The sequence below is a fragment of the Sceloporus occidentalis genome, unplaced genomic scaffold (assembly GCF_023333645.1).
Source record: "Sceloporus occidentalis isolate IW3139 unplaced genomic scaffold, rSceOcc1.0.p SCAF_5, whole genome shotgun sequence".
Lineage (NCBI taxonomy): Eukaryota > Metazoa > Chordata > Lepidosauria > Squamata > Phrynosomatidae > Sceloporus > Sceloporus occidentalis.
This window is the reverse complement of record NW_028316985.1, coordinates 156726510-156742212: the sequence shown is the minus strand read 5'-3', so window position 1 is coordinate 156742212 and position 15703 is coordinate 156726510. Positions and strand designations below refer to the sequence as shown.

The 15703-nt window shown below is 39.3% G+C and overlaps 1 protein-coding gene across 1 annotated transcript; it reads right to left on the bottom strand.

The window, feature by feature from the left end:
• Nucleotides 1-264: 264 nt before the first annotated feature.
• FABP2 (fatty acid binding protein 2) lies at nt 265-7939 on the bottom strand. The gene is made up of 5 exons (XM_089527063.1): nt 7844-7939; nt 7278-7390; nt 3865-4037; nt 3459-3566; nt 265-520 (listed from the first exon to the last, which is right to left on the bottom strand). The coding sequence occupies exons 2-5, from the start codon at nt 7342-7344 to the stop codon at nt 470-472; spliced, it is 399 nt and encodes a 132-aa protein (XP_089383189.1). The 5' UTR covers nt 7345-7390; nt 7844-7939; the 3' UTR covers nt 265-469.
• Nucleotides 7940-15703: the final 7764 nt, after the last annotated feature.

Below are 15703 nucleotides of genomic sequence, written 5' to 3'. Positions count from 1 at the left end.
TAAGTACATATTTAAATCTTAAACTGGCTTAACCTGTACTAAAAAGTGTTTATCTCTAACTGTGCTGTGTGCCCTTAATTTTTAAGCCAGTTTAATCTTTGTTCCTTGGCCTGTTGATCAGGTTCATGAGTTCTGATGAGATTTGCATTGTATAAAGGGAGCTATTTTTAAAGGTTTATCTAGTGTTTATACACAAAAAATGATGGAATGAAAATGTGTCTCCTGAAAAAAACGGAGTAGAAACCATGTTTATTTTCCTCTCCATTTATAAAAAGGTAAATATTACTTGTAGCCTTAGCAACTCCATTTATCCAAACAGACATAGGCATGAAAGATAAATAATCTTAATTGTTGTAGAACGTGGACAAAAGTAGCAGAACCTAATGGCTCTGTGCTTGCTGGGAAACGTACTGTTTCTATAAACAGAGAACAGCCATTCTTCCATCGGGTTTCAGTTCCCAGCTGTTATTTAGGCTTTCTTGAAGATTCTCTTAGCTGTAACTCCTTCATAGGTGTATGTCTGAAATTTAAAAGAACAAGAAGTCACTGAGCTTACTAAGATCCCATTTATAAAGTTGCATTTTCTAAGGACACTCTGATCCACATCTTTACAAGAAGGAGGTGTTTCCCAAGGCAGGGTGGACAACTTGCTGTTGTCCAGATGTTGGTGAATTGTAACTCTAGCCAATATTGTGTGTGGTGATGAATGATAGAACACATAGTCTAACAACAGCAGGAAGACCATGAATTGTCCCACCCTGTTTTTAAGGAGGCATAAATAAATCAAAACTGAAGCTGTACTGTCAAATAAAGACCTTTAAAGAGCAGGCTCAGGTTCATTTTCCAGCTCCAAAAAAGCCTTGGTTAGCCATGAGTGCTTAAGCATTTGATCTTCACATGGAGAAGTTATTTTATTACCACAATAGGATAATAAATCCGTGGAGTCCCCCCAACAGTCTCTTTCACATCACATGATTATAATATTCCATTTTATCCGCTGCATCTTACAGAATGCTAGGGTCTATATTCTGCTGGGAGGCAAAACTACAAATTCAAAGACTCCCAATAGGTTGGAACCATAGTAGTTCAAATGACATCAAATTGCTCTAATTGTTTTATGTGAAGGAGACCTAAGCCTCACATGGGGTTCTGGGCAATTTGGAGAAATAAAAAACAAAACTCTGAATAGCTGTAGCCCATTGTTTTATTTATTTTGAAGCATGTCTAACTACCCAAAAGAAAAGGAAAACACAAACTGGGGGGCTGAGATTAGGAGCTATCCTAGTTGTTATATTTGGAAGCCATGGAAGTGTTTCTCCTTCTGCTTCGAGGGAGTGTTCACACACACTCCCTGTTTGATTTGGTTTTCTATGGCATGATTCACCCTGGATTGTGTGTGTGTGTTGTCTGTGTTTTGCTGATAGCTAGTTTTGTCATGTTAACAGGTATGGATGAGTACAACCTGAAGCAAGTAAATAACAGACTGGTTCCACAGGCTTTGTTAGAAAACCACAAATTACCATTCTTGATTCTTCCTGTGGGTTGTTGTTTCAATATGTCTGCTTTCAAAGGCTGGAATAATTGGGACTTGGATGACAAAACACTGGCAGCTGAGCTGTTTGAATTTGTCTTGTGTCATGTATAACCTGAATAGATGTGCTGCCTTTGTGTTTTCCGGCACAGAATATTTAAGAAAACACTTCAGTGCTTTGTGGTTAAAGTGACAAGGACACTAGAAGTGTTATTGTAATTCCTAGCATTAATAGTATTAAAGATATTTGACAAGAAATGTCATTCTTCAGAACATGGGTTTGTTTGTTTTTTTTGGAAGCATAACCATTTCCATGTTTCAGAAATCTAGGTATGAGATGTGTCAACAAGTGCAGATGTAGGGTAAGCATGGCATAATAAGTTCTTACAAAATGACCCCTTGCCAAAGAAAACTTTGTTAATATAACACTGATGAATGTAGGAATAGATCCTGCATAGCAGCTTCCCCAAACTAATGCCATGTCCTGCATATTTGTTGGATTATTGATCTTATTATTCACTATCAGTATGCCCAACACAACTGGATTGTGCCAGACTGAGGAAGGCTGCAAGATGGTACATGGGTACATAGTCTTGAAGGAACCCAAAAGATTGCAGAAATACATACATGAACTTTTTAGGCAAACGGTCAATTGGGAGGGAGCTTCATTACATGAGAAAAGAAAGTGGAAGTGGAGCCGGAGAGTTGTGGGTTTTTCCATGCTTTACTGCATGACATTGTACCACTTCAGTTCTCTTCCCACAGGAAACAGTCATAAAAGTGTGTCTTTTGTTGTATGGATTTTTCCAGCTAGACGAAAGACACACTTTTAAAACCATCTCCCATGGAGAGAGATCTGAAGCACTCTGATGTCATGTGGTAAGGCAAAGAGAAAGCCGCTACTTTGCAGCTCTGTTTCCACTTTCATTTCTCATGCAATACGACTGTAAATATGTGGGGGGAAATCCTATTGCTACCAATATTTTGCTTAGGATAGGCTGTCTTGAAAGAGTAAGAGGACATGTCAAGGATTCCCTAAACCCATGAGAGTTCTCTAGTGAGCTTTTTATGTTATAAATGGACATAATTAGTGCCCCTTTGCCTTTATGAAGCGTACCCATTCAGCAAGCACAACACGGCAAACTGGTTGATCACAAACCCGTCCAATGCCACTACTTTTATTAGTCTATGCAGCAAAGCAATTGTTACTGTTTGTTTTTTTTTTTTTTTTAAATAGCACATTTTATAGAAATGCTAAAAAAAAGTCTCAAAACCTTAGGTCAAGAATGTACAAAATCAATTTGATATCAAGCTCCAAAACATTGCCATCTTGTGGCAAGGAGGGAAAAAATCTATCCTTTATCCCGAGGAAAGACAAACTACTGATATTCATCAGAGAGACAGCTGAGTTCTTGCTCAGACTGTAATCCTAACTATAGGTGTCAGGCTGAAAACTGGAGGTGGCTCCTGTAGTTGCATGGAATAAGGAATTTCAGCAGATTTGCTTGTCACACAATAAACTAAAAAGCCTCACTTTCTGAAATGCCCAATTCTGCATGAGCATATATGCCTTTAAGTTGCTTGCCTATTGATAGCAACCACATGAATTTCATAGGGTTTCATAAGGTTTTTATAGGCAAGGAATACTCAGAGGTAGTTTTACCAGTTCCTCTATTAAACACAATTATTAAAGGTTCAAAAAACTTATCCAGTTTTCACTTTGGCAACCTTAAACCTAACTTTTTCACTTCACTGAAAGAAACTACACATTCCCCTCTATTTTGTTTCTTTCATGTGAGAGGAAGTGTTTTTTGGGAACCAGGGTTTGAGAATATTACTCTGTTCTTTGTCAATAAGTGAATGAGATCTTTTAAAAATGAAAAGTAAATAAAATAATATTTACAGCCATTATTCCTGGTGAACTTACCTGTACCATTTCATCTCCTACAATTTCTCTCAGTGCTATAAGCTCCTTCCCATTATCTTTCCGTTTGAATGTGCCTGCCAGTTTGCCTTCTTTCAAGTCCCAGTTACCCTGCAACATGAAGAAAGACACAGAATCATAGAATCATAGAATTGGAAGAGACCTTAATGGCCATCCAATCCAACCCGCATGTGCCATGCAGAAATACACAATCAATACCGCCGACAGATGGCCATCCAACTTCTGTTTAAAATCTTCCAAAGAAGGCATTTTTAATATGGCAGTGACTACATGTTTGTAAAATCTGCTCAAAACCAAAGCACAGGAATCACTTTTATTTGCATCCTCTTAGCAGCAGACTTTTCAAGTACAGTAAGTGTAAACCATCATACGAAAAAAAGCCTTTTACCCGGAGTTCAGTTCCATCTGCCAAGCTATAGTTAAAGATCTCTCCCAGAGTGAACACTATTTCTATGGTACGGAAATTGCTGGACTCTTTGATGGTGAACTTGTTTCCTTCTTGTTGGATTGTGATCTTCAGATTGTCATGGGCTCCTAGCTTTCTCTTCACTATATTAATACCTAAGAAGGTAAGAGGGAAGGTGAGTTAAAACACCCAGCAGAAGGATTATTTTCTGCCAAAAACATTCCTCCCCCTCCCCCCGAAATAACAGAACTATTGTAGAGATACTATAGTGGCTGGTGAAAAATGATATAAGAAAATGCCTTTTTCAGGAACCTTCCATAGAAATCAGATATGCATTCTAGACTTCAGGAAAGCCAATTTCAGTAAACCTAGGGAAATACTGGGGATGATCCCGTGGTCAGGAAGACTAAAAGAGAAGGCAGTTCAAGACAGATGGGAATTTCTCAAAAGGGAGATACTGAAGGCACAATTTCAAACTGTTCCAACAAGGAAGAAAAATGGGAGGTGACTCAAGAAACCAGGATGGATGATGACTAAGGAACTAAGTTTTAAATGGAACATGTATAAGAAATGGAAAGACTGGAAAATCACCAAAGAGGAATTCAAACAAATAGCGAGCATGTGTAGGGGTAAAGTCAGAAAAGCTACAGCGCAGAATGAACTCAGGCTTGCTAGAGAGGTTAAGAACAACAAAAAGGGCTTTTTGGGGTATGTCCATAGCAAAACGAAGAAGAAGGAAAATGGTAGGGCCACTGTGTGGAGAAGATGGCAGAATGCTAACGGGACAGAGAAAAGGCAGAATTACTCAACACCTTCTTTGCCTCTGTGTTCTCAGAAAAGGAAAGGGGTGCTCAGGAAAACAGAGCAGAAGACACAATAAGGGAAATACAGCACAAAATAAGTAAAGAGGTAGTACATGAATACTTGGTTAATCTGGATGAATTTAAGTCTCCAGGACCAGATGAACTACATTCAAAGACATTAAAAGATCTGACAAATGTAATATCGGAACCATTAGCAATAATCTTTGAGAACTCCTGGAGAACAGGAGAAGTCTCGGCAGACTGGAGGAGGGCAAACGCTGTTCCCATCTTCAAAAAAGGGAAAAAAGAGGATCCCAACAATTATTGTCCAGATATTCTGACATCAGTACCAGGAATGATTCTGGGGCAAATCATTAATCAGAGTCTGAAAATATTCAGAAGGGAATCCCATTACCACAAAAAGTCAAGAGGGGTTTTTCAGAAACAAGTCATATCAGAACTCTTTTTTTGATAAAAATTACCAGCTTGGTAGATGAAGGAAATGCTATGGATATAGTGTATCTTGATTTCTGTAAGGTCCCCCCATGATATTCTTGCAAACAAGCTAATAAAATTTAGGGCTAGACAATGCAACTGTTAGGTGGATTTGTAATTGGGTGACCAACCAAACCCAAAGGGTGTTCAGCAATGGCTCCTCTTCATCCTGGAAAGAAGTGACCAGTGGGGGCCCCAGGGTTCTGTCCTGGGGCCAGTGTTTGTCAACATCTTTATCAATGACTTAAACAAAAGAATAGAGGGCACACTTATCAAATGTGCAGATGACACCAAATTAGGAGGAGTAGCCAATGCCCCAGAGGAGAGGATCAAAATTCAAAATGACCTTAATAGATTGGAAAGCTGGGCCAAAGCTAGTAAAATGAATTTCAACATGGAGAAATGTAAGGTGCTGCACTTAGGGGGGAAAAATGAAACGCACAGATATAGGATGGGTGACACCTGACTGAATGAAACTATGTGTGAAAGGGATCTAGGAGTCCAAGTAGACCACAAGTTGAACATGAGTCAGTCAACAATGTGATGCAGCCGCTAAAAATCCAATGCAATTCTAAGCTGCATCAATAGACTTCTATTGATAGTGTCTAGATCAAGGGAAGTAATAGTGCCACTGTATTCTTCTCTGGTCAGGCCTCACCTGGAATATGGTGTCCAGTTCTGGGCACCACAATTCAAATATGATGTTGACAAGCTGGAGCGTGTCCAAAGGAGAGCAACCAAAATGGTGAAGGCTCTGGAAACCATGCCTTATGAGGAGAGAATTAGTGAGCTGGGTATTTTAAGCCTGGAGAAGAGAAGGGTAAAAGGTGATATGATAGCCCTGTTTAAGTATTTGAAGGGGTGTCACATTGATAATAAATAAATAAATAAATAAATAAATAAATAAATAAATAAATATTTATAGCCCGCCTTTCCAGTGATCAAGGCGGGTTACATAAGCATGCCAAAGCAGCATACAGCATACAATGGGGCAAGCTTGTTTCTGCAGCTCCAGAGAAGAGGACACTGAGCAATGGATTCAAGCTACAAGAAAAGAGATTCCACCTAAGCATTAGGAAGAATTTCCTGATGATAAGAGTTGTTGTAGAGTGGGATACACTCCCTCAGAGTGTGGTGGAGTCTCCTTCTTTGGAGGTTTTTAAACAGAGGCTGGATGGCCATCTGTCGGGGGTGCTTTGATTCTGTGTTCCTGCATGGCAGGAGGTCAGACTGGATGGCCTTTGAGGTCTCTTCCAATGCTATTATTCTATGAAATCACTGGGGCTGAGAGTGCTCTCTATAACACAAGACTCTCTTTGCTACTGGAATTATGCCTGAAGGCATCAGATCCTGTCTGATCTTGGAAGCTATGCAAGGTAAGCCCTGGTTAGTACTTGGCTGGGAGACTGCCAATGAATGCCAGGTGCATTAGGCTATATTTCAGAGGAAGGAAGTAGACAAGCACTTCTGATAGTCCCAGTTAGAGTAAATTATTGAATCAACCTCTGAATGGTAAATCCATTCTTGTTTAAATCCCATTGTTTTTATTGGTTTAGGCCAATGACTTCAGCTGGCAAAACATGTCCACACACTGAAAAAAGTGCCTCTCAGCACAGGTAGCAAACCTTTAAAAAATCACTCTTAAAGGAAAAAAGAGACAATGAGAAAGTTATGCCACGGTAGTCTGAGGAAAAAAACTGTTTGGAGAGCAAAGGAATAAGATCTAGACTGAAATGTAGTAGTTATTATGAGGACAATATAGCAGAACGTCAGTGACTAGGCTCATGAAAAGAAGGCAGTAACAATGAGCCCTTTCACAGTACACAATTTTAGAACTATGATCCCACTTTAACTGTCATGGTGGCTTTCTATGAAATCATGGGATGCATAGTTTAGTAAGGGGCATTCAGAAGTCTGCCAGAGAGCTCTAGTGTATCACCAAAATAAAATCTTCAGCATCCCATAGGATGCAGCCACAGCAATTAAAGTGGAATCATAGCTCTATAATTGTGTAGCATGGAAGGGCCCAAAGATCTTTTCAGTACAGTGCTATAGTAGATGACTGTTGACTGGAGGCAGAAAGAATGCATATCTTACCCATTGCTTCCATAAACTTTTCATAGTTTTCACTCTTCTCCACTTTCCAGGTTCCATCAAATGCCATGGCTACCAGCTGCAATGGGGAAGCTTCAAGCCGAGGTGATATTTTTCTGCACAATCAGAGGTATAGCTCAGCTTTCTCAAGGAGATATATGCCTTCTCTTATCTTGAAAGCAATTCACAGACTAGTGTGGCTGACTAAAGTGCAATTAGTCATATGACCCTATACACTTAATCTGCTCTATTGATTTTAGCTCTTTGCTTTGTGAGAAATGTAGCTTGTGGGGTTATTTGTCTATATTCTTGTAGAAGTTAATGGTGATTAATGAATTCAATGTCTCTATGGGGCAGTTTGGAATAACAAACTGAGTTGGTTCTTGGTAAAAAGAAGGATTATCAGGGTAGTGCCTTGGTTTAATTGAAACTCTGCTTATTCTAGCAAACAAACATATATTAATAGTAGTAGTAGTAGTAGTAGTAGCAGAAGTGTATTTCCTTTTTAGGCTAAGAAAAATTAAATATTTGCCCAAGCAATCAGTACAGTTTGTTCCCCCTATTCTCACCTGCCAGGTTGTATCGGGAAGGCACTCCATTCTTTATGTTGTAGAGTCTACAGTGAGGATAGGAAACATGATTGGGAAACTACTTCTTGGTCATAATTACTCTAGAAGATGCCTAATGTTGCCCCCCCCCCCCCAAAGACCTGAGCTTTGTGCCTCTTGGATTTTGATTTCTGTCGTGATAAAATGCAAAGAATAGGGCAGCCACCTGATGTCAAATTGAATGGAGGTCAGCCAAGGCAAACAAGATCAGCTTGTGCTGAACAGCCTGCTGTGTGAGAGTTTGTAGGGGTAAAAGGAGGCTGTACACAGGATTTATGTGACACCAGGCTTTCTATATTATGACACATGTATTCTAAAACTTGCTACTGCAATAGATATTCAGCCAGTTTTGCCTCCCACAAATAAAACACTTCAGAGTTTATTATCTCCTTGTCTTTTAAGAGAATGGAGGAAAACATTTGGCCTTCCAGATGTTTTTACTTACATCTCCCACCATGCTACTCAGCAGAGCCAATAGTATTGTCCAGCCCTACTGTAAAGACTCCAAGATAAATAGGAGAGAATGCTAGTGCTTTGCTTTCTGAACTTTCCCCATGTGTCCTTAGAGCAGGAGTGGTTATCATGGGCACCTCCTGGTATCGCTTCGGTTCCCAGGAGCTGTGGCCAGCATAGACAGTGGTGAGGAATGTTGGGAATTGTAGTCTAGCATCTGGAGGACTGTATGATTCATACCCCTGTCTCTACTTCCTGGAGTAAAACCAGAGGTTCCAGCATTTATTCTACTTCTACTTCCTTCCCCTCTTATCCCCTTTTAGTTGTACAAGATAAAAGGGCTGCAAAAAGAGTGGGCTTGTTAGATATCTGCTCATTAAAACAAGAGGCCACAGGCTGATTTTGGGATCTCTGGCTGGTGCATGTAAAACATGTGCCCTGTTCCTTATCTTTGCAGACCATGCTTCTTGATTTGGAGTGAGAAGACAGAAAGGATGCAGTGATTCAGTTCAGTTCTGCAGGAAAATGTTCTGAATATGCTGAGAGGCTCTCATAAACCTAAAATTAAGAATTACCCACCAAAGTGTATACATTAGGGTGGAAAGAAAAGAGAAATGCAGATGAGTGACAAATGGAATTGTAGAGATTGTGAAGTGACATTAATTATAAAATATTCAAATTTAATTTTCCAACTTCTAGAAAGAACTAAGATGAAAAAGGCAGTGAGAAGAAAATAAGAGGGCTGTTAGTAGATGGTAATAATGTCCAATTGTTTAAAATTATGTGCAACAGGCAGTGCGATTACACAGCAAAGGACTTATCTGAAAACTCCCACATTCATATTTGGAACCAGCACTTCCTATCCATATCTCACTTCCCTACCCAGGTGTAGGGTCAATATTACTCCACTAGACTGAAAGAGGGTACAGCAGATTGCTATATTACTATGAACCTTGGCCCTGGAACTATATACCAATTGGGATGCCAGGTTGGACTTGGGTTCACTTCAGCTCCAATTTTCAAACCATATTCTGAGATAAGATAAGCACTTCCGAGTCAACTAAGATAAGTAATTTGAGGATCTGTCACCAATGGGTGTCTCAACAGGATTGTTCAGATACTTAACTCTACTTTCTGCTGTTAAGGAATACCTCACTACATTTCTGGTGAGAAATTTTAGTCATCTGCTATTCTTCTTAACATATACAAAAGTAATTTCATAATTGGTTCCCCAAAGGAATTTATCTGTTCTTTTGTATCACCACACAACATTAAAACACAACTGCTCCTCACCACATAAAGAAAGGTGCAGTGATAGAATAATACAGGAGTGAGGAACCTTACATTTTGAAAAGTCCCCAAATCCCTTAACATTGTCCATGCTAGATAGAAATGTTGGAAGATATGAGCCAAAATATCTGTAGGGCTAAAGATTCCCCATACCTGCCTTTCTTCTTTGTGAACAAATCTCCCTGGTGATTATCTTGATACAATGTGAAGTGTTCCAGTAAATCTGCAAAAGAACCTGTCATTCAGTATGAACTGTCAATGTTTAATTTACTGCTGCAACTGCTGGAGATCAAAGGCCAGCATGAAAAAGAGATGCCCAGCATACAAGAACTTAACTAGGTAATATAGAGGTAATAGAATAGCAGTCAACGTGGCCCACAAGAACAGCAGGCCTTGGAGAAGTTATTTTATGTTACATTTCCCAGACTCCCCCAACTAGCAGGACCACTCTAAAGGAGGATTTGAAACTGGCTAATGTTTTACATTTCAATGTTTCTCCAACTTTTTCTAACTTTCCTGTTTCTGACCAATTTGGCTGTGACCTCTCCTTTGATATAATGGAGATATGTACTTTCAAATTCCCATAAAGCCACTCTTTCCACTTAGTGGTAGTAGCAGAAGTAACAATAGCAGGAGACAGGGCAGATGCAAGTACTGTGCAGGCACCACTTCCAGATGAAATTTTTATCATGCCCTCTTCACCATGTCTCATTCAGAAAATTTTAAAAGGGGTCTAGATGTTTTCTTCTTTCCTTTGTAAACTTATTGTGTCTCTTTTTGTCTTACTACAGAACTTTGTTAAGGAGATGGAAAGATGGAATAGTGATATAATATCTTTTGACATTATACTGTACTGCAGTTCCCTGTTCAGTTTGGCTAGTGGCTTCAGAAAGTAGACGCTTCCACATCCTGGTCTGGAAGCATCCAGGGACTGGATAACCAGCAATTGCGCAGGGAACACACAGTGCTACAAATGTAAATATTGCCACCCGGAGCTTAATCATACAAGCAGGAGTATCGTGTAGTCATGTGTGGATCAGTGGCAGCTGATGGCCTCCATATCAGTGAAGTGGGGAACTCACTCTTGATTTTAGTTTGACCTTTGAAGGGTTTATTTAAGATGGTCCAAGGGAATATGGTTCAGCACCTTGGATACTTCCTTTAAAGGTTTACTAAAACCTGAGTAGTTTCACAGACATTGCTGGCATGGATTATATAGTACAAAGGACAGGAGAAAAACTGAATACTTGTATATTGTCTGCAATACAGTCATTAGTAATTTGAACCTGGAAAACCTAGCAGCTCATGGAGAAGAATGGCCTACTTTTTTCCTGGGAGTGCACCCAATAAGGGTGGTGTACATTTTATTTTTATGGACCTCTAGAAAAATTGCAGGAATACTGGCTGGTAGCTGAATGCCAACTTCATTTCATACTAGTACCTCTGGCCCTAAGTTAGAAAAACCTTGATGCCTAGAGGTCAGATTTCTGTTCTAAAATGATCTTAGTCACTAAGAAGCAAAGCCTGGGATTTCTTTTAATGAAGAATTAGGAGGGCATGACACCTCCACAAGTATTAAAGGACATGCCTGGGGGCATAGTGATGCCTCCAGACGTTGTGTTGACAACTGTAGTTTTTGCCTGTGAAAGTGCTTTGGTATAGTGTGAGTGGGTACTATGACTTCTTGGATTTTATTTTCTGGTGAGTCATCATTTGTGTATTTATGAGTGATGGCCCTGATCTTACTTGTTCTCTTAGGTGTCTGCATACAGATAGGGTCTCTGAAAATGGGTGGTAAACATTCAGATGCTGTTGGACTGTAACTTCTAGCGAGCATAGGCAATAGTGAGGAATGATGTGAGTTGCAGTTCAGCAGCATTTCAAGGTCTATGTGATTTCCACCCTCCTCTGTTAAAGGAGCATACAAGAACAACTGTAATTCTTGCACTCCCAGTTTCCAATAATGCAGATTAGCCACAGTTGCATCCTACAATTTTATTACATGTTTTAATTGTCAACAGAAAAGATTTTGTTTGAGATCCATAGGTTCTACAGGAACATCTTGAGAGCTCAAGTCATCATGGCCTTGATTGATGAACAACAATTTTCAGATCAAAAGTTTCCGTGCAATGTCTTTTAATTTAGGCAAATGCAAAGAAAATGATTAACTAACAAAGAAATCTTATCAAATCATCACTGATAATCAGAATTATATAGCATAAAGTTGCACCACAAAAATTAGGGGACATTCCAAAGATCAGAAGTCAGGTTTCTTTTCAAGGTTGTAAAGCCTTATAATTTTCTGCAGGAAAAGAATATTAACTTGATATGGCTGGACCTGTGCCTGAAATTCTTGTGCCTGGAGACTCATCTTCCGCTTCATTTTGGATTTTCTTATCATAGGGTTTTCAAGGTAGAAAGGTTTACCATTGCCTTCCTTTTTGCAGTATTAACACAACGTTGGTGACCCTGACATAGACATAAAAGCATGAGGAGAATTCATAAGATAGGATCAAAATATAGAGACACCAGAGAGAGGTAAGAAAGTAGGATTAGCAAAGCTTTTAGTCAATAAAGTCATCATACTTGTGAGCTAACACATTGTCTGCCAGACAATATATAATGCCAAGATCCAACTGTCATGTTTCTATGCTGCTTTGTACTGTATATTTTCACAACTTTGGTAGTTTTGGCATAAAGAGTGGATTCAGTTTTGGAAGAGGCCTGGTTGGAATGTATTGTGCCCCCTTTTTTATGAGGATTACCTTAAAGGACCTGCCTCACTACTTAGTGCCAGGAAACCACACAGTGTGCCCACATAGATTCCATAGCTGTCACTCCTGGGTGCATCTAGCAATTCAGACAGTGTTATAAATTAAGTTGTGCTCCCCAATTGTCCTGACATAGCAGGGACTGTCCCAAATAATCCTTTGTAGCCCCACTTTTTCCAGCTGCTTTTAAAATGTCCCAGTAGCTTGCTTCTCTTCCCACTTTCCCACTTTGTCCTAAGCTTTCTTTAGCTGATGTGTGCAAAGTTCAAAGTGCAAAAATACTTTACACTCAGTTAACCCAGCAGAGGGAGGGGGATCCATATTGGACCATTTAAAAACACATACCCAGTGCAGAGTAGAGTAGTGTTGTGTAGTGTAGTGGCAACAGTCTGGGAGTGGGATCTAAAATATCTCTGTTCCTTACTGTCCAAATGTCCCAGTTTGGCAGGAATAGTCCCAATTAATCTTCTACCCTACCACTTTCTCAACTACTTTTGAAATGTCTCAGTTTCCCCCTCCTTTTCTCACTTTCTCTTTTTGTCCTCAGTTTATTTCCATTGCTGCAAACTGACTTCACAGTGCAGAAGTTGTTTTCACTCAGTTAATGGTGGTGGTGGGGAATCCTTCTCCCTCTCAATAGGACCAGGTAAAAGTAAACTGCTGCAGCCTCTCCTAGCTTGAGTGTTCTCATTAATAACTTTTGACCATACTTTGATTTTGTTTGGCTACATGTGTCTCAGTTTTCATCTGTGAAATGTTGAAGGGTATGCTCTTGTTATATCCAAAATTGTCTTGTATATACTTGTGAATTGGTTCCACCTTTCCCAGAAGTGACATTTACACTAAAGATACAAGAAAAGTTATTATACCTATATATTATATTAGTAATTCTGCTTATTTCTGGACTTTAACTGTCTTTTAAACTTTGATTTGACCTTTGTTTTCTATTAGCAATAGGAAAAGCAAGTATATTTCTATACCGCTTATCAGTGAACTTAAGCACTCAGTAAGCGGTTTACAAAGTGTAAGCTAATTGCCCCCAACAATCTGGGTACTCATTTTAGCAACCTTAGAAGGATGCAAACCTGAGTTAAGCTTGAGCCCTTTCGCTGGGATTGAACTCACAATCTTATGGTTTGTGAGTGAGTGGCTGCAGTACAGGCATTTAACTACTGTGCCATCAGCCCTCATGCTGGTGGCACAGTGGTTAAATGCCTGTACTTTCTATTACAAAGTCATTTTACAAATCAAGCAGTTATGTCATTGTGGTTGAGACGTTGCCTGTGATAATGAAGAAATTATGTAATTTTGGTTGAGAAGTTGCCTCTAGTAGATTATAGTATCTGCCCAGGAATAACAGTTTGTCTGGGATAGCCAGATATGCCAAGTTAACAACCCAGCCTAGAATTGACAAAATATATAGCAGGCATGTTCTCTAGTGAGCCCTACATGAAGCTATAACTTGTCACAGCATGAGAGCAATTTAGCCAATTATTCTGGGCCCAGGAAAACCTTTCTCCAAATAATCCCCATGGGCCTAAGGTAACTGGGGAAATGTAGCAAGTTGCTCCCACAACCTCTAGAGCAGGGCATTTTGAGTTTAAAAATCAAAGTTGGTGACCTTTGGAGGCCTCAAAAACAGCCTGGTCCTCCTTGTTCCAGCATTTCAAAACTCAGAGAGCTTCTATGGATTGAAGAGAATCTCCTTTCCAGATAGTTATACTTCATATGTTGGGGATGCTATGCATGCCAAGAGAAATAAACAACGGCAAGATTAAATTTCTAAAAACAGAAAGCCAGAAATCAAATTTTTGTAATTATTGATCTGGAGTAAAGACATGTCACACAAACACAGCACTGCTGCAAACCATTCCACAGATTCTTCAAGGATTGTTAGTACATAAAGGGGGTGGGGAGGACTGAATAATTTCTGACATGTTGCTTCAACTTTCTTTCCCAAAAGCTCTGTGACTGGAGTTAAGATCCGAGAAATTTTTAACTATTTCAATTTCCTCGTTGTCTAATATCCATTTATGTAGGACCTCCATGGTCATTATTTTTGTTTCCTTTATGTTCCGCAACAAGCCTGCTTTTGCACTTTCTTCCTTGACCTTCCTAATTGTTCCAAGTCCATGATATTTTTCATGAGTTATATTGTGTCATCTGCATACCTGAGATTGTTGATGTTTCTTTCTCCTTCTCCTTCTATGTCTAAGCCTGCTGTTTGTATGAAGTTTGTATTGATGCATCTGAGGAAGTAGACTGAAGTCTATGGAAGCTCATGCTGCCAATTTCTTTCTTTCAATTACTCCCTAAATGGTTTACAATGTGTAGGCCAATTGCCCCCAACAAGATGGGTACTTATTTTACTAGCCTATGAAAGGATGGAAGGCTGAGTGGACCCTGGAGCTCTTTAACAAACTCTGCTACCAGGGCTCCTTAGGCAATAAAAAAAGTAGGGTGATTAAATGCAGTTTTCCCTGACCTCCTTTCCAACTGGGAATCATTCTGTTTTTCCATATTCTGTTCTGACAGTGGCTTCTTGTCCTGAGTACATGTTCCTCATCAGGACTATCAAAGGTATTGGCACTTCCATGTCTTTGAGAGTATTCCATAGCTTTTCATGATCTATGCAGTCAAAGGCTTTGCTATAGTATATAAAGCACATGCTGATCTCATATTTGGTGGCCTATTTTAGGGAAATAATAAATCAGATCTTTTTAGGGACTTGTTTGCCAGAATTACTGTTGTAAGAAATATCTCCTCTCTTTTTTCTTGTAGTTGTAAGTTTAGTACCCTCTTGTGGAATCTAATGTGAAATTGCCTTTTCCCAAGGAACAGGTTACAATGTTATGTTCATGTAGTGCACAGCTCACATTTAGGAAACATGGGCCCCACCATGCCAAGTTAAATACAGCAGCAGAACTGGATTCAGATTTAGTCACACAGGTAGTCATACCAGTTAGCCATGGGCCCAACCCAGTATTACTAAGGTAATTCATATATATATTGTTATGAACAAAATTGTTATGAAAAAAACAGAAGCTACTGCATTATATGCATCTCATATAATATTATTCCATGAGTGAAGTAGCCTGACTAAAATAAACAGAATTCAAGACATAAGTTTAACTGCATATGAAACCAACCCAAGATAAATAAATTAACGAGGAAAATATTTTGTAAATACGAAGATATGGAGGTAAAATATGATAAAATTAAATTTATGATGAAATTGAAATATTGGATTTAAGGGGTGAAAGTCTCAGTGGGCTTACAGAAGCCCTCTAAAATGAAGCCCTACAAA